The following is a 27,765-nucleotide window of genomic DNA, read 5'->3' on the forward strand; positions in this document are numbered from 1 at the left end:
CTTCATTTCTTGAGATGCAGAGCAGTCCTTAGGAGTTAACTCCTGTAAACAGTAAATAACCCAAACTGCACTAGCTCCATGTTGCTTCTTCCTATAAAGGACCTGCATTTCACATTCCTCTTTATGGGTAGATCTCAGCAGTAGAAAATCACCTGCAGAATCAACCTCTATGTTGTTCCTTACTTGTAAATTATACACAAAACCATTATATATCAATAAATGCTATTATTTTTATATTGTAAGAACAAGTGCTGCCACTCTTGCACCAGGGTAGGAAACAGCACCCTGGCAGGGACAGCTATACCCAACCAGCAAGCAAAACACTGAAGAAAAACAGGAGCAAAAATGTGTTTCCATGGAATCTACATACGGCCCACAAGAAAAAAGTACACTTCCTTTGTGAAGCATGGATGCACTAGGAAGACATTATAGTTTGATATTAACAATTAAGGGTAAGTCAGATCTTGCATATCTACAATCTTCATCATTTAATATTACCTCATGCTACCTATCCAAACACTCACCTCAAGTCCCTTCTTTTGTTCTGCTATTTAAGTAGGTATGTTGGTACTTTATTTCATGTGGCAATGCTATAAACATTCTCCTACCATTACAAACCAGAGGTTACAAAATTATTCCATTTTACATAATGAAATTTATGTAATCTTAGTCATTACATTAGACAACTGGCTTCAATAGCTTCTGTGACTGGAAATCAATGGATCACTTCATGTTGTAGCCTTATGCAACTGCACATGGAATTACTCAACTCATTTCTTTGATTTATATTGTTTAGCAAGTAAAACCTAGACCTCATGCAGAAAATAATGCTCCATTTCACATTCATGCTTCTTTCATTGAAATAGATCTTGTAATTTGATGTGGGATTTCAGACTTTTCAGTTTCACACAGCAATTCACAAATTGTAACAGACAAAGCTGCACAGACAGATAAGTTTTGATCTTAAACACTACAGTTCTTAGGAAATAGAAGCATATTTCTGTGGTGTTTGCTGGGCTTCTTTCAAAACACTCAGCCAGGTGTAACCACTCTTTCACCTCACTGTTTTTTATTTGTAATTGAACACTAGAGGTTAAACCAGACCAAAATGCACTTTTCCCCTAAAAATCCTGAAAGTCAGCAGTGCAAAATCCCCTTACTGGAAAGTCAGTGATAGGACAGGAACACGCAGAAAAAAAAAATTAAATTTTAGTCTTTATTAAAACATCAGCACATTTTAAATGCTTAATATGGATAAAAGATTCATATAGTCCCTTCCCTATCCACACCTGTGGATGCCTTCTGCTCTGTAGCCTAATACTCTGTCCCTTCTACAAGTTACTCTGATATAAACTCTGTAGTGAAGATGGTGGTGAAACTGCAATTGTATTTAATATTTTCTTGTAGTTTTTTTGCAGGCATCAGCTTTAACCTGCCTGGGCTTGTTAAGTGAAACATAGTGAAACTGCCTCCAGGGACAACTCAAGTCTGAAAGCATCCCGGCTACTTTCCCTTTGCCTAAGTCCACAGACTCTCCCAGGTGAGGCTCCTTGTGATGCTCAGCTCCAGCATCTCCACACTGTACTCCCAACAGCAGCTGTGTTTAAGGAACATGAGGGGAGATCAGGGTGCGGTTTGCTCCAAGCTGACATCCAAGAGCAGACTGAGCCAGCAGGCAGTCCCTGTGTGATGTCTAGACGACCCCAAAACACTCCCCATGGGGGCTCTCAGAGGACTGATCAGCCCCAGCCTAACACAAATGCCCAGACTGCCACCTCCCACACAGCTTTGGGGGATCCACTGCAGATACACGTAGCCAACCTCAAAATCAACTGCTGTGATGTGCAAAATGACCCATTCAGCACACAACAGAAACTTCTCTTGCACCAGTTCTCAGGACTGGCTTCCTCACCCGTGTAGCCCCTGTTCACCCTTCCCCAGCCGTGTCCACACTCTCCCGCAGGCACCATTCCCACTGCAGGGAAAGCCAGCAGCACCATCCATGCTCACTGCTCTGCAGCATGCTGCCACACAAACTGCCTTTTCCAGTTTTCTGCACACGGCCTCGCTGTATCTTCTCAAAGAGACAACATTCAAATTCACACTTCTCTCCCCCATCTGGCCTATGGTCTTTTTTACTTCTTTCAGACATCTTTACTCGGGGAAGCACCTGACAAGCTCCATGACGAAGATCCCCTTTCCCCCGTGTTTCATCTATAACCCAGTTCACTCTCCACAGGCCCTGCCCTCATCTTCCCAGCTCTAAGGGAAAGGCACTTCCACATTCGCCTCTAACAGGAAAGGTTATCAAAAATGCATGCTAAGCGATTTGGCAGTATGTGGAACTGGAGGAAAAAGACAAAAAACCAAACCACTGAAGCCACGGCATACCAGAAAAGCTCTAAACACTGTCACATTTCCAGGGAAACTGGCCAGGGTAGTAGGTTTCAGAGCGCATCATCAGAGGTTGCACAGTGGAGCACTACAACACTACAACACCCCCCACGATAGGGTTTGGGCCCCGTTCCCAGCCCAGGACGGGGGCACCGGCAGGGCCAGGGAGCCACTCGTGTCCCAGCGCGGGCGGCAAAGGCCAGGACGGGGTTACGGTGGGAGCCCCAGCGCCGGGCCCGTCCCGAGGCCGCACTCCGGAGCCGAGCCGAGCCGTGCCGGCTGCTTCCCCCTAAACAATGGCAGGGAGCGGCCAGCCCGAGCCGGGCCACGGCCGCCGACTGCGCTCGGCCCCCTTCCCTGTCAGCACACCCCGGCACGGCGTGACAGCCCCGCTCCCGGCCCGTGCCGCCCAGGCCCTTCCCCCGCCCCGCAGCGCCCGGACGGGGGGCGGCGGTGGAGCCCCAGGAGCCGCAGCGGGGGCTGCGCGTCCTCTCGGCGCCCGGCGCGGCCGCTCCCGTCGGCGGCGCCGTCCCCGGGGAGCAGCTGTCAGAAAGCGCGGCCGGGCCGGGCCGCACCGCTCCTCCCCGGGCCGGCGGGCGGGCAGGGCCAGGCAGCTCCGCTCGCCGGCGGCGGCACCGCGGCCCCCGCGCCCCCCGCACCTCAGGGTGGGTCCCACGCAGGCCGTGTCGGTGCTCTCGATCTCCTGCAGGATCCGATCATGCTCGGGGAGACTCTCCGCCATCTTGGATGGGAGGGACCCGGCGGCCGCGCCGCTGCGGGAGGCGCTGAGGGAGGAGCGGCGGCGGGGCCGGGCGGGGGCCGCCGGGGAGGGTTTCCCGGGGAGCACGGCGGCGGGAGGAGGGAGGGACAGGGGCTGGGACAGGTACAGGGGCAGGTGAGGGGGCGCAGGTCGCGCCGAGCCGCGCCCCTCGGGTTGGCACCAGCTCGGCTCCTCCGCTGCCCTTGTCAGGGGCAGGGCTAGGCCGGGGATGCCCGGGGAGCCCGGCAAAGCCCCTCCGTCCCCATGGCACCTCCGGGCGCTGGTGTCCGGCAGAGACCGCGGCAGCCGCGTGTGCCCGGCGCACTGTGACAAACGAGGGACGGCAAAATGCCAGCCCTGTCCCGGCCGGCCCCGGTGCGCCGCGCTGCAGAGGCGCCTTGAGGGCCTGTAGGGCTCAACATGGCCTTTCCCACTGAGCTAGTTCTGGCTTGTTGCATGGTGTGGTCTTGTACTATTATTATTATTATTATGTTTGTTTGTTTGTTTTGATTGTACCGCTCCGGCAGACGCAGGCCGTGCCCGGCCCGGAGGCACCGAGCCCTGCCTGAGGCGGCGGCTCTGAGGGAATTTCTGCGTTCAGGTTGTGTCACTGGCTTCATTCCTTCCATTCTTTACCTGATAGAAACTTAGGAGTCGGGGTAAAAGTAGAACAAAACCAAGCCAAAACAAAAAAAAGTGCAGCTCTGTGTGCGGTGGCTTGCCGCGTTTCATTAGAAACTGACATAATGTTTCCTAGTGCTTTGTGCAGCAAAGCTTCATGTGTCAATGAAGGAGGAATAACCTATTTTCTATTTAAATTTTACACTTTGTGGCCTGTGGCCAGGCATTAACTGATCCTTGGGTTTTGCATGCTCAGGAGACAGGATGCACCTGCTTTCTGGGCAAAGTTATCTGCACACAAGGGGGAAACTCATATAAAGAAATAGGCCAGATATGTAAAACTTCAGGGTGATGTGTAGCTACTTTTTCCAGTAAGGAACTGACAGCATTTGACAAATGAATGCATCAAGGTCTCCAATTGCATTTGGCATCCTTCCAGTTACTGTTGTCAAACTCATCATCTCTCCTGCCCTGGTGCAGCTACACCTGTACATGAGTTAATGAATGGCACCAAAGACAGTGCCCATCTTGTCTGTGCTTGTGCCTTTATCATATGCAGTGTTGATTCAGATGAATCATTATTGATGACACCTACTAAGTCAACAAGGACTATTCTAATGTAGACAAGTGCTTACAAAGTGCACGATGAAAAGAAAAAGGAAAAATCCTACCACTTGTAGTATTTCCTCCAAGAAATCACTCAAATCCATTAACAATCTTCCCACATTCCTTTTTTTTTTTCCATAACCAAAATACTGAAATTATAGGTCGACACATTTTTCAGGGTAAATTTCATTTTCTTTTTTTAGCCTGATCATTACTGCAACCTGACGCCTACAGTGCCAGGCAGACTATTTTTAAAACACTTCTACAAATAGTGACAATATACCTAGACAAATTATATTGCAATCTCATATGCATTACTTTTTTTAAGAACAAATATGCAGAGGAATTTTTCAGTTGAACTTTTACCACTGAACAGTTTCTGTAAGTTGCAAATGAAAAAAAAAAAATTTCAGCTACTTAGAAATATCAACAGTAAAACCTTAAGTAGTTGTGTCTTTGGTGATTAAAACAAAAGTTGCTTTTTTAAAAAAAAATAAGAGTAAGAAGCAGTTATTTTCTTTTTAATGTAGCTGTTAACTTTAAACTAAAAACACTGCTACACAAAAGAGGAAATTTCCCCCTGTTTTCATTTTTAAGAGCACTTTATTTTTTCACAAATCTGCAGCTAGCCATCAGAAAGAGATCACTTTGTCCTGGTGAAAAGAAAGAGCGGAGTACGTGACCTTGGTTTGTATTTTTTCACTTAGGGCCAATCACATTGAAGTTAAACTCAACTTTTCTGTAGACTTCAGGTCAGGAAAACAAAGTTTCTAATATATTGTGCTGACTGAAAGAACAGCTATAGAATGGAACATATCCATCATGAAGAGTACAATATTATTAAAAAGAAGCATACCTTAGGGTGGTTCCAAGAGGCAGCTCAAAGGACTGGATCTCAGCAAGGGCATTTTCATATATCTGATCTTTATTTTCTTCTAGATTCAATTCTGAGAGATTTGACTTGCTTTTCCTTGCCATAGAGTAGCATAAAATTAATCTGATTTTTGGAGAGGACTTTTATTCTGATTATTATAGTTGACTAAGTGACTGTAGTCAGCAAAACCAGGCATAAAAAAAAAAGATCCTGTGCTAACCTCGTGACTCCTGAGGACTTTGTGTCCAAGAATGGTGCACAGCTGCTCCTTTCCTGTCTGCTGGTAACAGTTGCCTTGTATGCACTACCCTGTAAAAAAAAAAAAAAAAAGACTGCACAGTCTTTTTTTGTGTGTGTGTCCAATATATATTTGTCTTAACAATAAATTTCCTGCCCAAATAATATATTTATATCCTTGAAATAAATATTAAACTTGAAATTTAGTCATTTTGAAAACATAACTTGAAAGGAGTTTCAGACACGAGACATCAATGCTTAATTTCTCTGATAAGTTTTATGAGATTTTTTTTTTTTAATTCTGTTTTCCTTTTGCTATATAAAAAGTTTGCACACAAGGACTTAGCTGGATTTATGACAAAGGTTTATGGATCTCCTAAAGCAGATTAGAAAAACAGGGAAACATTTATTCTCATCATTTTCCTTTTCAGCATTAGTAGTTGCTATTTATAATAACAAATTGCAAAAAAAAAAAAAAAAGCTCTGTGATAACTGTGAGAGAGAGAAAAAAAAAATGCTGTTACTAATTTATTACCTGCATGGAAAAAAATTTAAAAATGGATAAAGAAATGTTGAGAGCAGTGCTACTGTCATGTCGTTTTCATGATGATGGCAAAGAAAACACTTTGCACAACTGCCGTGAATTACTTTAATTGGAGGCAGTTATTTCAAACGTGAGACTGGAGTTCTAGATCTTTACGTTTAAACAACTTTTTAGAAGCCTAATTCAATATCATTTGGATAATCAATATATTTTAAAAAAATATTTCAAGGGTTTTAATCAAAATTTGGCTCTTAGTCTCAGAACTGCTTCTGACAAAATTAACGAACCCAGACACTCATGGTGCAGTCAACAGTTAAATGCAGGGAAACAGATTTTCGAGCAGAGTGATAAACAGTTTATTCACTTCTCTGTGCCCAGTGGGAGCACTGAGGAGATGAGTTCACGTCAGTAGCAGTGGGAAAGAAGGCTAAAGGCTGCAGTGAGTTAAGGCTATGTACAAATTTGCGATGTGTTTCCTTGAACAAGCTGTTTTAATCACCAGTTTATTTTTGAACCAAAATTAAGCAATTGCTCTGTTAGCATTACTATGCAATACATTTCCTGCTTTCATGTTCTACATGGAATTTTTACACTTTTCACCAGAAATGGGAGCCTGTGATTGACCCATTCAGCCACTGGATGTCACACAAACGCAGATGAAAGGTGCATATTGAAACTACTCATTCTAATCTTAACAGTCACCAGATTCATTATTAATTTAACAATTATGAGGTGACACTGTGAAAGTAAACTGGAAATATTATAACAAGCTTAAGCTTATTTGTGTGATAGACACAAGTACATCTACTGCCACTGTGGAAGAGCAGGGGCAGGGCAGGTACATCAGAGATGCCTCAGACATCTACATGCAGCCATCACACACTTTGCCTGGCAATGAAAATAGAATGCAGTGATGGAAGCATGACGATTTATACAAAATGCTTTTATGAATATATTTATGTGATTTTAAATGTGTTTGATTCTTACAGAGGATTTAGGTAAAATTTCTTCTTTCTCCTTTCCCAAAAATTTGAACAGTAGCTTGCTTTAGGAAATCAACTAAGCAAAATAAACAGGACTCTGAATCTGTTGTGCAAATGTTCTTGTTGGTATCGCAGCTGGCTGGAAATAAATATGTTTAATAACAAAGTAAAACAACGTAAAAAGAAGCAAACAAATACAAAGGTGAATGACCAAGAAATAGGCAGATGTTACAGTCTCCTCAGTTGTGGCAGTGAGTGTTGAAGTACCTTGGTTCTCTGGACAGGATCAGACCAAATTGCACCAGGCCTGTCTGCTCAGCTCTCCAGAGTGTTTTACACCCTCACTGAACCTGTGTAGGACCATGACATGCAGAGAAGGATCCAAAGTACAGTGGTGGATCTGATTCTGACCTCAGATCCATGGGCAGGAGTACATTAACACCTGCCAAAAGCCCTTTTGCTGCAGGTGTCCCCACTTCCACCCTGTGCTGTCTGTCCAGCCTGTGCTCTCCCCTTCCCCACTTCTGTCATCTGCTCCTCCCCACCCTAATTCCAGTGCTGATTAGATGTGCCCAACATCTACAACTGCCAGTAATGCAGGAGCTTCTCCTTTTTCCAGCTGAGCTCAGGGTCACTCTCAAAAGGCTTTAGGGAACTTCCTTGTTCAAGGAAATAAATTATTTTTGTAAAAAGACAAAGAGACAAATTCAGTATAGGCACTTGACATCCGCTTCTGGCAGAACAGTGTATCTTTGCTTCACAATGATACGTAACATACGTGGAAGCTGCAACTAAATAGTATGTCAGCAAAGACAATGCTAAGTAATTCCTTTTTTTATTACTTTATGGCACTCTCCATGCAGAAAAGGATGGTAGATGGTTATAATTTCTGAGGTATCATACTTGTACTAGTTCATATTTAACCAGGTCAAGAAGCCTGAGAAGGTATTCTCTTCCAGAAGTCCCTGGCAGAAAATGAAAAGATATTTTCTATGCTGGTTAAACTCACACTATTTCTGTGAAGGAAGTATTTCATTATCTGGACAGGCAGAAACCTCAGGCCCTGTAAGTTATATAGAGAGATGTTGCCATCTTTCCAATCATCCTGAGATTTTCCTTTGAAAAAATGATCCAAAGCATCTATTCCTTGCGGAAGGTGTAAAAATGGTTCACAGCTCAGAAGAGAGCAAGGGGGAAATTGAGGCAAATTATCAACAATATTGTGAAACAGGATGCAGAGCCTTATCTAAAGCAAAACCACTTTCACCACGTCCTTTCTCCCCTTCCTCCCCTAATCCCTACTCTTCCCCAACCCTAATGGGATACCAGAGGGCCAGGAACTGCTGGTTTAAATCTTGCCTGCCTGTGTTGATACTTTAAGAATACATTTTACCCACATGACCATTACAAAAATTGTAATGTGCTACTGAATAGAATTCTTACTGGGTACTGCTAATCTACACTGGACAATTCCAGTCTAGAATATTTCCTTTTTTTTAAATTGCCAGTGCACAATTTGCAGCTTTGAGTCTGTTTAATTTTCTTTCCCAGTTGGATTGGAATCCATTTTGAATGAATCATGGAAAAGAGAGAAGGGGGAAAATGTCCACCCTCAAATGGAATTACTATAGATAATCTTCACATGCAATGCCATCCATAACAAATTACTTCACTGGTCATTGCCCAGATATCTCCTCTTTACATCCCTCCACAAGGACAACAATGCCATTAGTCATTTCTCTGGCATCTCCTGCTCTGCTACCGCCTTCTTTCCAGGGCTCATCCCCAAACTGGACCCTTGCAAACCAGCTCATTTTCCCTAGAAACTGAACTGACTGCTTGTGTTCCCCTTGGGCCTGTTTTTCTGATGGCCAGACCCATTTTTGCCTCTCAGACAAAGCATGGTAGCAACAACCCTATCAAATGATTCCTGGGGAAAACAGACTGATGAGGAGATGTTGGAATTGCCACTGCAATTTTTTGCCTTTTACCTTTTTCCCTAATATACAGCTAGTACATTAGGTATCAACAAGGAAATTACCTTTTTTATTTCAGAGCATTTAAATGAATTATGTTTTCTGATTAGTAGTCAAAATCATAAATCCATTGGGGTTTTTTGTTTTAATTACACTAGATTTAAGAATTGGACAGCATATATAACAGTCTTCACTAAAATTGAATGAGCAAGGTTGTATTTCACATGGGGGATTTTTTTTAATGGTAAATTGTAAGAACAGTACACATCTCCCATTAACAGGGCAGTGCATCACTAACTGCTTTTGACATTTCACTGACATCTTACAAGTGCCTAAAAATATCTGGAGAGATCCTCAGCTGGTGCTGATGTTATCTTTGTAAAAGTCAATAAGGGCATCAAAACTATTGGTTGAACAGAGGCACTTCTGTCTGACTGCAGTGGGAAGGAGAAGAGAGTCACTGTCACTGTTTATATAATGCTTCGTGCCATTGAAGAACAAATATTTTTTCATTGCAACATACAAACCATATTTTTTTAGCATAGCATTTGAATGATGCTACAAAGTACCATCTTTATTATTCTACAGAACAAAACACTGATACATAAAAAATTTTCTGTCTGCTTACCAATGCATTTAAGGAACAGTCATTGACTAAAAGCCTGAGTCAAGAACATGCCATAGGAGCCTGAGGGCTTTGCTTCTTTATAGGCAGTGAGGAGCTCTATTACAGATATTGTTCTGGAGGACATTACTTTCCTTGAACAGGAGGGCTTTTTTTTTTCTCCACACTTTCAAGAGCATCCAGTCTTAGATAGCCACAGCTTTTATATTCCTTATGTAACCCAGGAGAAATTTCCTGAGCAAAATAACCCCTGTTCTAGTTTGGGGTAGGAAGGAGTCAGAAATTAAAACTACTTTTGAGGTTAGGATTAGTGCATGATGGACATCTGACTGGTGATGGCCAAGTGATCCCAGCTTGATGGGTTGCTCTGTCAGCTGAGCCACAGTGAGTGACAGACATGGTGCCCACTCTTGAGTCTATTCTCACTGAAAACTGAAATGCTTTAACTGAAACTACTATGAACAACCCACTCAGAGGTTTGATCATTTTTATCATGGCCTTTATTCTTTTAATACTTAAGGAAGGAAAAAACCTAACCTTGTCTGATTATCAGCTTGAATCACCTTAGCTAATAATTAATTAAACTAAATATCTCCACAGGCATTTTCAGTCTCTCAGGTTCTTATTTCAGTTTAGTTAGAACTCCACCTAATTGATTTAAATGAAATAACTCTGCCTTAAAAAGGAATATTACCAGATAGGTTTTTGCACCAGTTCTGTGCAAGTCAGGTTTATGCTTCTGCTACATTCTCCACTCATGCTGCCCTGAAGTTTGTAAGAGGAAACAGTTAGGTTACCACTGCATGATGGTTGTTATTTAATTGTCCTTCTAGTCAGACTTGGCTAGAGGAAGTCTTCAGTATTCATTTTGCTGAAGAGCCCTTGCCTATTCAGTAGTGTTAACAGCAATCAGGAAATTTAAAGGAAGTACCTTGACTATCTGCTGCTTAGATAGCTGGGTCTTATTACTATGAAAGAAAAAGAAAAAAACAGCCAAGCAAACAACATTACCAAATAATACTATACTTCAAGAGAAAATCTCCTTTCCAGTAAATGAGTACAAGAATCATTATTTAAAATATTACACCACACTAGCTGCTTTTTTGTAATATTTCCCAGCTATATTCAATTAACATGGCACGTTAGACCTTGTAAATCAACACTATTAACTTTGAAAGGAACTGCTTATTTTTTGAGAACATTCCAGACCACAAACACTTTTTCCAGTGAAAACTGAACAATTACAATAAGATTCTGTTTTGATATGAAAATAGGAAATGATGCTAAACAAAAGGGAATGTTTGTTTAGAAATTCCAAGGCCATTAATTTATATTAAGCAACTGTTTGTGCTCAGAGACTATAATCAAAAGGTGATGTGAATCATTGATCACAAAAGGACTTTATAGATAAGGAGCAAGTGCAGTGCTGGGTGATTGTATTGTATATTAACAACTTTCATGAGCAGCTTTTGCTGATTCATTTGGCAGGAAGTGAGCTGCCAAGAGAGATTTCTAGGGGAGGAACAATCAACAATATTTTCATATAAAATAACCTCCAGTTACTGTATTGTTCTCGCAGCATTTGGTAATGAATGTTTTCCTGTTCAAGAAAAAAAATGCATAAATCACAAAAGCAAAGGCAAATCTGGTTTAGTGTTACACTGCTATAAATACACACACAGGCAAAGTAAAGGCAGAGTCTGATCAATTAAAAAAATGGAAAAATGGTATGTACTCCTTGTGAAATTGCTGCACAGTTTGGAATTAAAGATACGGTAAATGCTATTATTTTTGGCGGGAAAAAAAAGTCACACCTTTATCTTTCTTCTTGCTTCAGAAGCTCACTGGCCATGGCACGTCTGGGATTTTATCCAAAAAGCAATACTTGGTTTCCATTCAGGAGAGCAGGACCTCCCCAGACACGAGTACTGAGCCACACTGTGGGGTAACACTGTGCTGTGAGGCTGCTGCAAATGATAGGAGAGTTCCATGCTTTAAACATTGAAACTGAACCCTAGCTGGGTGCTGGTTAGATGTTATTCACAAACACTTGAGTGGTTCTTTAACACAAACTTTCCTATTGTAAGATTTTCTACAGTACTTGTCCTTAAATGCAAGGTAACTAATCAGAGACAGATTTAGGAAGCAATCTATTACAATGACTAAGAAAAGTTTTAAAGAATTTAAGAAGGAAAAAACCAGAAGTCAAATACGTTGGCAGTTGTGGATTTTCATTCAGCACAGACCTGGCAGAGCTCTGGTTCTTTGTCTTCTTTTTTTTTTTCATTATGAAACATGTAGCTGTTCTCCAATTCAGGAAATACTAATTAGGCAACCGTGGAAAGGAAAGGCAACTCTTGCTAAGGAAAAGTGCTGTGTAATAACCTGTCATGAAATTCCACTAATTTTACCACAAATGATCACCAGAGAAAATACTGATTATCAAAAACCTGTCAGTCAAACATATTAAAAAATTCCTAAAGTAAGGATTTAGAGGGTTTTTTAAATCAGAATATCTTGAAACGTTGTGTTCAGCAAGCAAAATCTATTAGCATAACTGGAGTCTGAAATCAAGACAGAGTTTGTATACAGTTAATGTAAATTCAGACTTTAGAAAATGGTTTAAAATATCACACATTGATGCCAAATGAATACTCACACTCTCACTTCTGCTGGTTGATCTCATCCTGAGAACACAGATAACAATCCATTGTAAGATTTAGGCTGTCCTGATAATGTAGCTCATCTGAGTGACAACTCAACAAGAAACTATAGTCTGCTCATCAAGCACTGCAGGAAAGAGAAGATTAAATAATTAATCATGACAAAACCCAGCTAGTGGGAATAGCAGAAATTCCTGACTTAAGAATCATTGTTATTAACATAAAATATTTGAAGCTATTTGCATACTGAAACTTACCAAGACAATGAGGATACTATAAAACAAAATTACAAATTTGTAGAACAACAAATTGCATTCTATAATGTAAGCAGATTTTTGTAATTAAAAAAGTTAAAGTCCAAATGATTATTTAAATTGTATTTCCCCCTTTGCATACAGCAATCTACCTGAGATACTAAGATTTGAGGAAATATTATCTATTCAGTGAAATTAATTAATAACCAATTCAGATTTTTAACACATCCTATCTCCAATGAGTCAGGAAAAATATTAAAGATATTTGGGTCATGCTAAGAATAAAACAAAAACATTTTTCACATCAGGCTCGACATTAGGAAGCAAGAGGGATGCACTGAAAAGTTTAGAAGAGATTAATTCCTCTTTTCATTATCCAGAGAGGTACATTTAAGACAAATTAATAAAAGGCACAGACAAGATGCAATTCATGGAAAACAGGGTAATGATGAACCTTCACCAATACAGGAAGGATTCTAATAATGTTGGAAAGCAAATAATTTTCTCAGAAGAATTGCTAATGATAATTTAAAATATTTTTTCATTTTCTCTTCTCTTATTTTATTACTACTGGATGAAACTGTTCGACAGTTGGATGGTCCTGTTATCTATTTAAAAAATTGACAAGCTGAAATAAGGGGTGATTTAATAAATTTATATGCCCATATATACACAACTTGTATGTTAGCCATTACCTGCCACTCTCCTCCCCCATCTCTCAGTGTAACATAAGCTTTACATTTACAGTTTCCTTTTGCTCTTAAAGGCAATGTATCATTTTCAGAGGTTATGAGCCCAACAGTGTAAATTTTGCAACTTGAAATGTAGCATACAGCATTGTCTCCCGTGTCTCTTCTTCAAACTGTTAGGGGAAATTTTGCCTGATAGAGATAAAAAGCAATTAAGTCTTCAATTTAATGTGTTGGTTTGGGTTTTTTTTTTTTTTTTTTTTTTTTTTTTTTTTTTTTTTTAAATGCTTTGGCTACAAACTTTCAAAAGGCACAGAGGTATTTTCCTTGCCCAAGACAAGCAACTGACAGACTTGGAGCTCACCACAGACCACTGCCCAGGCACAATGGGAAGGAAAATCAGCCTTACCTCTGGATTTTCCTGTGTGTTTAAATCAGACACTTAATGATTTTGTTTTAATGTAGGGTTTGAGTTTGAATAGTACTTTAAGCACTGAACTGTCTCCTTAATGTTTGGAGGGGATTAAGTTCAGAGTTCATTGTGTTGTCTGTCATTTTAAAAAGATTAGATAGTTTAGTTCGGCTCCTACTGGCTATGTAAAAGTCTCTGTATTTATTGACTGTCTGGAGTCATTATCAAAGCTTCTAAAACCAATCGACGCCTTGTAAACAAAAGTCCCATTATTTTAGTGATCCTGATAAGATTTACATGATATCCACATTTTTGTTATGATCGATTTAACTGTTAGAGATACTCATACTGTAACAGGTTATGTGTGATACATGATTACCAATTCAATTAGCAAATTAGGCTTTACATTGGTTTGGAAAACACAAATTTATGTAACCCATCCTAATCCGTCAGATGTAACTTGTAGTTTTGGATTTGGATCAGGAAAATTCTGAAAGGTTTCACATATTCTTCCAGGAGAAAAAGATCCTTTTGAAGGGAGGAAATTATAATTTTAAGCTTGGGGATCATTCTGGTGACTATTAGAGACTTCAGAGTCATTCTCAAGAAATAACTTAAGAGTTTTGGTTGGTTTATAAAGGGGCAAAGATAAATTACAGGGCTGTCAATTAAACAATCACATTGTAAATATCATTGACAGCCAGTCTGATTTCTGATTCCCCAGGATTTCCATTTTTAAGTCAGATACTCCAAACACAGCAATGGATTGCAGATTTTTCTGAAAGAGAATTATGCATTTCACTGTATTTATTTAGAAGATGGGTTATAAAATCATAAAGCATAACTGACAGACTAAGCAACTTCCATTGGATTTTAAAAAATTGGCATGATTTTTACAACTGTCATGGGAATATTTTTTTCACCATTCATGTAAGGAGGTAAGTTAAGGTACTCCAGGACAGGTAAAAGCATTTTTTAGGCCTGATGATATAGTTGGTTAAAAACCCCCTGTTTCTGAATACCCAGCTTAGGCTGTGTATATCATGGTAGAGCTCCCACATAAGCCAATTTTACAGAAAGCCTTTTCCTATTGAACTTCAGCTTACATTGTGCAACAAGTCATTTTTTTGTGGTGATCCATCTGCTGAACATTTGTTTGCTGACATTTGATAAATACTTGCTACTTCAGATGTTAATCAAATAGTGTTAATAAATCAAATCGGTCTGTTAAAACCTGGTATGTTGACAGTGCCAAGGTATCCTGTAATCTATGTCAAAAGGATCAATAGAAGCTCATGAAAACATTACCACTGTGGGACAATATTGATTTTTGTCTTAGAAATACTTACTTAGCTCCTGAACTAAATCATTAAAATCAATGAAAAATCTTCCATTGACTTCACTGGGTGTTGGGTCAGGTATTCAGACTGACAATTTTTGGTTCAGATACTGTTTTTAAGTTTGCAGGTGTAGAGCAGAAGGGGGGCCTGATCCTTAATGGCAAGTTCCAGGAATTTGGGTGATCCAAATTACAAGGAGTAGCTCTGGGAACAGCTCCATTGCACAGTTTCTCAGGAAATACAAATTTAGAAGGTTTGCATGATAGGCAAAAGTTTGATCTGCCTCCATTATTACTACTTCAGTTTGTGTGACTTGGTTTTTTAAACATTAATAATCTTTTTCATCATTTTGAAACACACTGCTTAAGTAATACACCTTCCCATTAGAATTATTTCTCAAAGAATTTATGGCCTTCAATGTAAAGGTCTGTGTAATGGGATTACAACCATAACAACTACACAATAGCATCATTAAGGGTACTTCAGTTGCATTTACTTTCCCAGTGCTTGAATTTATTGCTATACTGTAAAGTCTCTATTCAGAAAAAAAAATATGTTTAGTTCCATTTACAGAGCTGACTTTGCCTGAGAGAGATTAGAAGTAAAATTATTTGAGATAGAATCAAAGAATTCCATCTTTTTAATTAGTCTGTTAAAGGCAGGAGCACCTAAAACAAATATTTAACTCTGTTGTTGAACACTACTGCCAAAGTCATGAAGAGGAAATTTATAGGGAGCTCTAAAGTCACTTGACAATTATTTCCTTGGGTTATGACTTCTCAAATTGCTGTTTATTGCCAATAGCACTACATTTCAACATAAATAAGATTCATGGGATTAGTGCACTATCCTGGTAAAGATGTTTAGTCTTCACTTTAAATGAAATATGGTAATTGAACCCCTTTCTTCTTGTGTAAGAAGTGCCTTTAAACAAGGCTGGCTGTTTTTATACACACTAATGAATCTCTAGCTAAAATACCTTTTTGATCAGAAGCCAGGCTCGCCTTGTTACCCGATGTTCTCTGTAAATATAAAACATGAGGTGAAGAGGGGTAATGTTCTAATAAGAAAGAAGAATTAACCAATACTACTTTAAATACTTCATCATCAATGGGATTAAAAATGAGAGAGAAAAAATAAACTTTGGCCAATAAATAGCTAGCTCAAATCCAGCCAGTTAAGTGTTTTAAAAAAAAGTATTTTCAACATTCTTGTTTTGTTTAAATAAGCCTCATAAACTCCCCCCTCTCTTTTTTTCCCTCCTTTTTTCCTTTTTGGCAGCTGGACTGAAGCCCTTGGCTTAGTTTAGCAGGGACACAGACAGGTTACCTCTTAGTTTTATGATGACCCCTTGCAAGCGGAGTTAAAGAAAGCTCATCATTCACAAAGGGATTTGCTTTGTCAGAGCTGAAACAGTTCCAAAACCTCCAGAAAAATAAGGGACCCCATCTCCCTCCCTGCTACTTCAACATTTCTACTGGTTGCAAGGTAGCAAGAATTTCAAGATCACTTTAAAGAGTTGAGTGCATCACTGAGATACTTATTGTTGGAGCCTCTTATAATCCCATGCCAATGGCAGTCAACATCTTTGAGAGTCTCAGCACACTTTTTCCTGAGCCCTTTAATTCTTCCTTAGCTACAGGGGTCATTGCAGCACCATTAGCAGGACCAACATCCCTTACCTGGGCATCCCAGCACAAGCTTTTCACCTTGGCAGGGATTCACTGGGCGGCTCTGTGGGCACAACACAGCTCAATCCACACATCCAACCTCCTGCTGTCCTGTGTGGCCTCATTGCCAGGCAGGCAAGGGACGGGATTGTCCTGCTCTGCTCCGAGCTGGGGTGGCCTCACCCCGAGTGCTGAGGACAGTTCTGGGTGCCACAATGTAAGAAAGTTATAAAGGTATTAGAGAGCACTCAAAGGAGTACAACAAAAATGGTGGAGGGCCTTGAGGGAAAACTGCACGAGGAGTGACTCGAGTCACTTGTTCAGCCTGGAAGAGACTGAGCTGAGACCTAATTGCAGTCTACAATTTCCTGGTGAGGGGAGGAGGAGGGACAGACACTGATCTTTTCTCTCTGGTGGCCAGTGACAGGACCCAAGGGAATGGCCTGAAGTTGTGTCAGGGGAGGTTTAGTTTGGATCTTAGGAAAATGTTCTTCACCCAAAAGGTGTTTGAGCACTGAAACAGGCTCCTCAGGGAAGTTATCACACCACCAACCCTGACAGAACTCAAGAAGCGTTTGGACAATGCTCTCAGGCACACAGTGTGAATTGGGCATGCTCCTGTTCAGGGCCAGGAGTTGAACTTGATGATCTTTGTGGGTTCATTCCAGTTCAGGATATTTTATGGATCTATGATGATTCTGGCTGGTGTACTTGTATTTACCTTTTGGTAATGGTACAGTACAGTAGACTTGGTGAGATATTCCCCACGGCACTTGCTGGTTAATCTAAGAGTAAATCACTCGTTGACTAGTGCCAAGAATTCAGAGTTAAGGATTGAGATGGCATTTATGCAGTTAACTGAGTCTGTACACACACTCATCCATCAGTTAAAGTGCTGGACACTCCCAGTTTCTAGAGGTCTAGACAGGCTGTAAAAAAGGGAGTGTTTAGCAGAGTCCTGGTTTTTATAGGCTTAGAAGCATCATACTCACAAACCGGAAGCAGTGAGATTTACACAAACAGAGGAACTCTCAAAAACCAAACCAACCTCCAAACTCAATTCCTCAAAACAGCTTTACAAGGTGCAAAGAACGTTTGTCACCCACAAAGACTCTTGTCTACCATAAACCCCCACATTTCCACAAATCACTGTTCATAACCACACAGGCATAAGTCTTCTATAGACAGTTCACCAGGTGTGAAGTTACTCTGACAATGACTACTGTCAAACTCTTAAAAACTGTGGAACTTTGAACTTCTAATGCTGGTTTATATTCAATATTGAATCCAATCTTAGGACCTCACCCACTACTTCTGTGATGCAATGCAACTGTTCAGAAACATACGTGGCCTATGCAACATATCCAATCATAACTCAAACCGATTTACTTATGTTTTCAAAGGTCTTGTGTCAATTATACAATGTCACAACACCTCAGGAACCAATAATCAATTTTTTTTGGCAAACATTCATCTAAGAATGATCAATGTGCCAAGCACTGAAAGCTACATCATCTTATTCCAGCTTACTCAACTTCTGGGTTTTTTAGTGCTTTTAGAGCAGCTAGCAACAAAGCCAGGTTCCACATCTACAACAAAAATACTTAGTTTTACATGTCCAATTGGCTTTAAGTTCAAAGTACTCTTTCATTCATCATTAAAACATATTGTAATGAAAATGCCTTTGACCTCAACTTCAGTCTTTTTATCTAAACTTGCATGTGCATATGGATGTTCTTTCTTGTAGATAGTTTTTCAAAGACCAAGTGATATAAAGTGGACAATACTATGAAAACTTAAAATACAATAATACAATAATTGTATGATGGTAATATATTTATACAGGTACGTAGCTAAGATTCAAAAGATAGCTTAGTCATTTTCTAATGACGAAGAAAAAATGACTCAGATTACAGTAGTACTTAATAAAGAGCTTAGTCATGTTCTTGAGAATAATTTTAGCAGTCTGTGTTCTTTAGCACAATGGAGAAATATGTAAACCATTACACAGCAATGTTATGATAAACTTTGATACTTGTCTTTTTTTAACTGCTGACGTAGCCGTGATTAAGTTTTTTCTGGGAATCTAATTACTTGTAATGTGCTTTGCTGAGTAGTTTGCTGCAATCAGTTTTGTTTGTATGGTTTGTATTTCTAACTAATGGCATATCCAGGATTAAATGTTTTAAATTTTGTATTTATTTAGCCCTTTCAAAATTTTGACTCATGAAATCTAGCAGGATATATTCAAAGTACTAACTAATGAAAAGAGGTAGTGTGTTAATAATTTGTTATTCATACCTGTAATAAGTTACACCCTTGCCTCCTAGTATCTTTTGACTGAAGAAAGACCATGGAATTTGATGTGCTCTTAATGTAATACCTGAGGATTCTTGTAGTGCTAAAAAATCCTTGTCAACACCTGGCTCTGTGCTACACTTATTCTATACATTTTTGTAAATACAAGTTCTAAAGAGAAAAAAAAACTTTCATTAAAACTGGCAGGTGAATTGATTCACCATTCCCGAAGATAACAAGCACATTCTTCTGATCATTAACTGAAGTCAAGGTTGATGGGAAGCCGTGGCTACTCTTCAGACATTCATTTATGTCCCACCTTTCAAATGCACCATTCTCCTGTGCACCTGGGAATACAGCTCTCCATGTGCAGAACACTCAGACTGGGTCATCAGAAACTGAGTGTGTGAGATGACAAGTTGATCTACAGAGCCAGGACCTCTAATCTTAGGGTCAGATCATCCCTTCCCTGCTTGAATTCAGAGCCAGACATGTAGCTTATAGATGCAATGCCCAGCAAGTCACACTGCTGAATACAAACATGAATATACTCACTCATTGCTTAAGATTTGCTAACTTTTAGATCTTATAAAAAAAAAAAAAAAAAAAAATTAGAAATGTCTGACTGAAGACATCTTCAGTGAGTCCCTATAAAAGCCCCACTGAAGATGAGCCATGTAGCACATCCCAGTCCAGGTTGCCTGGCCAGGAGTGACACTGTCACAACACACACACACAGCTGCTTAGGACTGGGATAATATGTCTCCAGAAACAAATAGAACAGCTTGTTCTCCAGCAGGTTGAAACAAGATAAAAATAATGATTGGGGAAACAAAAACTAATCCTATGTTTATTTAAATGTGACAGCATTTTGTTGTTCTTGAAGAGTGTCTCTGTGCTTGCAAACTGCTCTGATCCCCACAGCAGTGTGGAACCACAGATTAACTGCTGGGAATCACAGAATATTCTGAGTTGGAAGGGGCCCACAAGGATCCCTTTAGTGAATGTCCTGTGCCTGGATTGAACCTGTGATCCTGGCATCATGAGCATCCTGCTCCAACCAGCTTACTGCTCCTTCAAAGGAAGGAGACACCAGCTGTTTCACAGATGGGGGCCTGAAGCATAGACTGATTGTATTAAATACCTTACCCAATATCAAACTGCAAATGAGTGGCAAAGCAGAAAATGGAACCCAGATTTCCCAAGTCCCAGCCCACGATTCTCATCACAAGTAGACCCATGCTTTGCAAAAGTGGGTGCCTCTGATTTATTTCTGGTACTTTCGGGTTCTGAGGAGACTGGAAATATTCCAGCAAAAGAAGGAAGTGGAGATAAGTATGAAAAGTGAAACAAATACACATGTAACCAAACTTCTTTGGCAACTTTAAGCTTGGTTTGAACTTAGAAACCTTTTTTCCAGGACAAATTAATCTCTAAATAAAAGTCTATGACTTGTGATATGAATTTCCTTTTTAAAGCAGGTTAATAACTGTACCTAAAAATATAAAAGAGAAGAAAGGAATTTAGAAAGTCAGACATTTGAAGTTCAATCTTAACTAATTGCTGAGCATAATCTTATGGAGAATTGTTGCCCAAAATGTTGGATCCATTGCCCAGGGCAAAATTTCCTGACCTCTTCATAAACTGGATCAAGGAATAAGAACAGCAGAAAATACATTGGATACAACTGCTTTTCTTTTGTTTGTTCCTCTCTTAGCTGGCTGACTGCTGGGTCAGACAGCCATTGCTCCCAGTGCACGAAAAGCAGCAGAATATTGTGGCACAAAGATTGAAAGGGGACTGTCCTTTGCCATATCATGTAGCTGCCACAAGTAGCAAATCTAACACCAAACTTCATTATGTGACAAAAATTTGGTCCCGGATTAAGGTAGATTTTTTTTTTTTTCAGACTGAGATGAAGAAGAGCTTCTCTCGTTTGCTCTTACTTGCCTGAAGTATTTTTCCAGACTGGTACCACCATGACTGTGCAAATGTTGTGGTCTTCTGAGCAGCTACAACTTCTGTGGGATAGAGAAATCCATCTCTGACAGTCATTGAGTAAAAACAGACAGAAACTGAGGTTGTGGGTCTACCACTAGACTCTCTTCTACCATGAGTTCAGACCAGGCATGATGGTTTACCATGATCACATACATCTTGGTAAATCTGTTATATTTAATCTTTTAAAAAGAATCAAATAGAAAACTTTAACATTTACAGAAAGACTGTGTACTGTGCTTAATATTATGGAGCCTACATTTCTAATCAGGGACAACTCTAATTTATCTTTTGGAACCACAAACAGAAATTTACACACATTGTGTAGAAGCCTGTCTGCGTACTCCACTGTAATTGCTTCAGCTTCCAGAAGGCATCAAATTGCTAAAATCGGTGTTGTTCAGTTTAGCACCATGCTCTCAACAAGATGAAAACAGCTTGTGGTAAATATAATAGCTAGCAGCCAGAACAATGGCAATTAGGACAACAGCCTAAATCCTGTGGTGGCTCTGGAAAATGTGTGAACGGTCTTGCTAGTGTAGTGATAAGAAGTTTAAATTAACATTCATTAGCATCGCTGGGAGTCCTACTGCAGCCCCAAGCCAAGAAATCATTAAACTGGTGCTTCTTCCTCCTGTCTACCCTCGGCTGGATTTAAGCAGAATTGGCATCACTTTTCATGCTTTTCCAATGGCGTGAATGGGCTCTGAATCAGGACCAAAAAATCCCAAACTGAATGACACTAATGCGCACCGCCCCCCTCCCCAAAAAATACAATCCCTCTAAAAATAAAATAAATAACTTTTAAAAGAACCACTAAAGGATTTCTATTTAAAGACATCAGCTTAATTAGAAAGATTAATTAATAATTCGGTTGTTCAGACCGTTTGTGCCCACTCGAGTTCATGAGTCCACAAGCCATAGACTCTCCAGAGATGTGGACTTGCTGTACATCCTCAGTGACACTTAGGGCAGCATCACCTACTTAAACATTTAAGACTTTATGGAAAAAAAAAAAAAAAAAAAAAAAAAAAAAAAAAAAAAAAAAAAAAAAAAAAAAGAAAAAAGAAAAAGTTTAAAAAGGGCAGTTGAGTTTTAGAGTGCAGTTGTAGGGTAGTGTGAGGGTTGTAGGGTAGTGTGAGGTTCCACAAAGCAGAACTACACAAAACTTCCAGTTTTCGCTGCGCAAATGTGTGTATGTGAAAAATTCTATGGCTGATTATTAGCTGTAAACTCTTTTTCACAGCACTGACTTTCCATATTGACTAACAAAAGCAGGGTTTCCCTCACCCCCAGTGAAAATGGACATATTCTTCATGAGGCAACTGTGCACATTTACTTCCTGCAAAGTACTGTTATTTTCGAAGTAAAACTATTTTGAAGAGCAGGACAAGTATTTTTGGAGGTAGGTTCCTGACTTTCACTTTTGCTATATAATCTAACTGAAAGAAAAGGGGAGGAAAGTTCAACTTCTTTTTAAAAAGTCCTTGGTTTTATGCATTTTCCTGTTTTCTGGCCAGCAGTGAAAGTTCATTCCTCACAAAGGAACTGACAAGGCTCAAAATTACAGTACACGGCAGCATGTCCTACATTTTTCATACATTTCCTCAGCTCTACTGAATGCTAAGGCTCACATCATCCCTTCTGTGGAAAAAGTGGTTGGAAGCACCAACCAAAGGCAAGAAGACAAAATGAAGTTCCTCTCAGGGTTTCCTTGGCATAGCAAGGCAGAGTGGAGAACAGTGGAATTAGAAAACTCGATTATTTCCCAGCTTGCATTCAAGGATTGATGGGATTCTACCAGTGTCTGCCAGGAGATCGAGCCATCCCCCAAAGGTTTGGGCTTTGGGGCCCTTTGTTCAGATGGGATGGCTCTGCCCAGGTCACATTGCTGACTGGCTCCCCCAGCAGTTGTTTGATGGGATTTGGAGTAATCTCCTGGTCATGATCATCAACTAATACACAGTTAAAATAATTGGAAAAAGGAGAAGGAAAAAGCCCTCAATCAGTTTCTGTGTCCACTTTCTAAATAATAACATCTCTTTCTTTTGCACGTGAGAAAAGAAATATGAAGAAAAGAGAGGCTTTTACTTTGTCTTTTACTGCTGAGTAATTTAAACTATTTTTTCCTCCATTGTATAGTACTAGAAGGTTTTACCAATCCGAGGTCATGCTACGTCATGGAGCTGAGAGTGGATACTATCCTAATTTCGTATTCTCAGATTTGCATCTACCACACGGTTAAAGAAGGCACCAGAAGTGTGTGGGAAGGAGCAGAAATGGACATGAATCTGCAGCTCCCCAGCCTGGCCAGCGGGTATCGGGCTGTGCTGTGCCCGGACACTTATCAGCCAACATGAAAACAACTTGTGGGGAGCAGAAGGGCCAATACAGTTGAGCAAGACACTGCAAGGGGCGTGGGACAGGGTGGTGTTAAAAGCCAGAGTCAGCGCAGAGGAGCTGCTGCTTGGAGCAGAAGTATTGCTACACAGTTTGAATAGACTTCCTGTGGCTGCCCTGAGACAACATCTGGCAGTGCAGCCTGCTGTGCTGGAAAGGGAACTCCTCTGGCAAGGCTGGAGAAAATAGAAACATAACCACCAAGGTGGGAAAGCAGGTTTGTAACCTGTACCCCACCTCCTACAGTAACTGTTGTTATTTGTTATAGCCTCATTCAGCTTATTTGACACGTAGTTGTCTAGATAACCATCTACCATTTCAGATTTGTGGGAACAATAGCCAGCTGAAAATACAAGGATTCAACACTTTGGCATTCTTTTTTTTTTTTTTTTTTTTTTTTTTTTTTTTTTTTTTTTTTTTTTTTTGTTGTTGTTGTTGTTGTTGTTTTTTGTAACATCAGCAGACACTCCAACAGTGTACACCAAGTAAACCCCAACTGAGTCTGGGGTTTTCGAGTTTCTTTGATTGTAGAAGCAATATTTTTGTTTTCATAGTAGTTTACATAGTAAAAACAGGCAAACCATGTCACTGTTTAAAAAGTGATAAATTTAAAAACAAGAAGTGAAACAGTGCAGATACCTGAAACTACACCAATTCTGCTAGCTTTGCTACCCTACCAACAGAAATAGTCCTGTCCTGTTTAGATAGACTTTGTTTTGTTACATGACTGCATATGCAGTGAAGTGATATCAAGTCCTGAGGGTCCACTCCTTTGATGAGTTAAGCACACAAAGGCCCACATTTTGATGCAATCTGATATCATATATTTAAGTCCTAGACAAACTGCAACTGTGAGGAAGTGATAAACAGAACTTCCTGCACAAAGCTGCCTGAGATAACACTTTCCATGGACTGGAAAAAAAGAGACATGATTGCTACAGAACTAAAAGGGAACTGTTCTGCTCTTAATAAATAACCCTTTCTTTTTCACGTGGCTATTGCAAAAGCCAAAGCACAAGTGACTAAGATTCAGTAAGCTGTGAAGCAGTTCTACTCACACACTGCTGAAATGATTCTTAGAGGAGCTACACTTAATTCTGAGCTCCAGACACACATTCACCCAAAGGCTGCAGCCCTGCAATTCAGAAACCTCCTAGCTAATATTTTTGCTTACGTTTTAAAGAAAACTAAACAAAAAACTTCAGTCAAATGGAGAAATAAGGAGGGATTGTTTAATGAATAAGGCTAGGTTTATCTTCTATGAGGGAAAAATCCTGTAGGAAACAGTATTAATTCCTTCTCATAGATTTTCCTCCCAATTTTGCATCAATCTCACCTCTATGTCCAAGAAATTTAATATATTTATAATTACCTTGAATTCATTTTGTGATTGTTTGAGCAGCCAAGTTTTCTTCACACAAAGTCATTTGGGAAATGAGCTTCAAATGTGAATATTTAACATGCACCAGAAGTTGTTTGGGTTTTTATTAGAATTTAGAAAATGTTTGAAATATGGAGGTATTTCTTCATATACAAACTGACTACAGCACAAAACAAAAAGCCATGGAAGTTAAAGGTCCAAAGCACATGCAATTTCTAATACAAAGTATCAAGAATCCATAATAAACTGGTTGGTTCAAGGGTGAACCAACACTTGAAAAATACTTACATATTGTCAAAAGCACAGAGAAATCACTGAAGCCTGGAAGATATTCCACAAGTGCTTCTACAACAGATCACCTACTGTGCAGACATCTATTCTCACCTCACATGGGGATGTCCTAGAACCAGCCTTGACATTGAGTCCTTCTCCTGAGGCACCAGAAGGCTCCAGACTCCAGACGTTACAACCTCTTCTGTATAAAGTATCTTTGCTAACATTCATCAGTTCCATGCATTTCTTTTTAACCTTTTGTTTACACTATTTTTGAGGAGGTCAGATTTTTTATAAGTGAGAGAAGCAACTGCAGTATATTAAAAAAATCAATCAAATGCTACCTATTTTTGAAACATTAAAAAAAAAAAAAACCCACAACTTCTGCTGCTATTGCAAGTTTGAGGAGTAATAAGGGAAGCGCAATGATTGATTGAATTAATGTGACAGCTTTCTGGTGATATTCTTGCCCTGTACAGTGTTTCTTGACACATAAAGAGCCATAATATTATAATTTCTTCTGGTCCCTTTTGTACCCCACAAGTTGGGCCCTCACCTTACCATGGTCAGAGCAGTGCTGAAGGTGCCCCCAGCACAACCGTGCTGAGTCCAGGCAAACCAAGGCATAGCTGTACAGGCCTTTCAGTCTGTGAAACACCAAGTTATTAAAAATAAAACACCTTTTCAGCAGCCTTTTTATTTGTCCCATTTCAGAAGCTGGGTTAGAGCAGAGCCACACCAGAGGGGCACAGCCCCAGCACTGATCTGTGCATCAGGCAAGGAGGAGAACAGGAGAATCACATTTGACTCTGAAGAAATGGTAAATGAAAGCAGAGTCCAGTGATTGCTGATAACTCCGCTGTCAGGGAATGCAGCTGCAGAAAATAACAGGCCTAATGATTCTTTTTCTGATAGCCTCTTAGCCACACAACTGAGCAAAGAACCAAATGCTATGGCTGACTACAGGCTTCCTGTGATTTATGAAACGGTAACTATCATAGTGGCAGAAAAAAAATTTTTTTTGAATAATAAAATACACAAGTGCTTGTCAATTAAGGCCTTTTTCCATTGCCTCTACATTATATTAGAAATATGGAAACTCACTCATTTTTAATTGAATTCAAAATTGATTTCTTTCCCTTTAGCCTTGCATACTTGCTAATTTTATTCTAAGCTCTTGTACATACTCTTCCCTGGAGAGATTGCTCTTGCAGATGAATTAATGTAATCAGTTAGATAACAATTTATATGTTTCAGGTGGAAGTTGTTTTTGAATTGAAAAAAAAATTAAATTACTTTTCTTTGGGAACTCAAGGGCTGCTTATTCACTTGGGAATTGTGGTAAAAACGATTGAACAAACATTTTTATCATTGTCAAAACAAGTTTCATTTTCATTATACTAAGTTATCTTGAAACCAATATTTAGTATAACACTTGAGTGACTAGCTTATTGTTACTTAGATAGCCCAGTGATAGGCACCTAAGAAAGAACAAAAATAGGTAGTACATTAAACTATAAATGGCAAACATTCTCAGTCTCCTCCTCCTTTACTATGAATACAACTGAAAATCTTCACATTGGTGGTAATCTCTTAATGGGCTTGAGCTCTTTATCTTGGCTATGAATTAATTATTGATTTTTCAACTGCAAATACAAGCCTGCCATGCAGACACTTGTGGCTACAGAAGGAGTGCTCATCCGATGTGAATCAGTGGACAGAGGAATATTGTGCGTCAGCAACTGATCCTTAAAATAAACAAAATGTCACTTAAATATTGTAAAAACAACAAACAAAAACCCATTTGATTTTTAGTGTTGCAAATGGAACACTGTGCCAACTTTGCTCTGCATAACAATTCTCAAAAAGCTCTCCTGGGAATGTTTATATTGCGTTTCTATCCAGATTTCATATTTGCTTTGAATTGTGACAACAGTTTGACCGTTTTCATGTTAAAAGTTTCCTGCCTTTGTCATGAAAGGCGCTTTTCATCAATATAGACAAGAGTCATAACAGGAATTCAGGACTACTGCTGCAAACTTTATGAGCACCTGTCTGGAAATGCTTGAGCCCCAGCACCACCCCCACATTCCTCCTCAGCCCATGTCTTCAGCCCGTGGCAGTTCCCTAAATGCCCCTGAGAGAAAGCAGAGGGCACCCAGGCCCAAATCCTGCTGCTGCTGCCCCTCTGGGAGGGACAGGGAAAGCAGGAGGCACCGGCTGGGTCTGCAGTGGAGGGACAGAGACATGGGATGGAGAGGAGAGCTTGGAGCAGGGATCTGAGTGCAAGGATGGCAGAGAAAGGGCTCTGCTAAAATGCTCTTAGATGTGATTGTCTCACACCCCAGCCCACTTTGGTCAGCATTTATAGTCATGTAGGTGGTTCTTTCAAGTATAATCTGACAGTGGATTTCAGAATGGACTGTAACTGTCCTGCTAATCTTAACTGCACATTTCAGAGCTGCTGAGAATGCCACAGAAAGGCTGATAACATTAAGCTAGCTGTGCTATCAGTTACAAGACATATGTACATGTTTAAAAATTTGGGGAAAAATGTTTTATTAATTTTCTGTTCTAGTATGATAGAATAAGAACTTTTGCAGGTGTGCTCAGATCCTTCTGCAGTGTGAAAAGCAAGCAGTACAAAACATTTTAAAGAGGTTTTATGTGCCTCAATACACATACACTTGTATGTATAAATGGAAAAATCTCGGAAATTAAGAGCTCACACATGCACTTGCATTTCAGTTTGTGTTTTGATTTTTTA

At 39.9% G+C, this 27,765-nt stretch overlaps 1 protein-coding gene across 4 annotated transcripts in view; it reads right to left on the reverse strand.

Annotated features, from left to right (window-relative positions):
• The window catches only part of EXOC6 (exocyst complex component 6), a gene marked incomplete at its 3' end in the record, with an annotated part of 86,740 nt that extends 83,503 nt beyond the window's left edge, over positions 1 to 3,237 (reverse strand). For 3 of the 4 annotated variants that reach the window (XM_083866011.1, XM_083866010.1, XM_083866008.1), the window contains exon 1: positions 3,054 to 3,236. In XM_083866011.1, the coding sequence (XP_083722137.1) occupies positions 3,054 to 3,136 (83 nt within the window). In that variant the 5' untranslated portion in view covers positions 3,137 to 3,236. Of the gene's footprint in view, positions 1 to 3,053 lie in introns of all 4 variants that reach the window. The other variant, XM_083866009.1, reaches the window with a different exon arrangement.
• Between the last annotated feature and the right edge of the window lie 24,528 nt (positions 3,238 to 27,765).

Source organism: Zosterops lateralis, assembly GCF_965231275.1.
Source record: "Zosterops lateralis genome assembly, chromosome: 8".
Classification (NCBI taxonomy): domain Eukaryota; kingdom Metazoa; phylum Chordata; class Aves; order Passeriformes; family Zosteropidae; genus Zosterops; species Zosterops lateralis.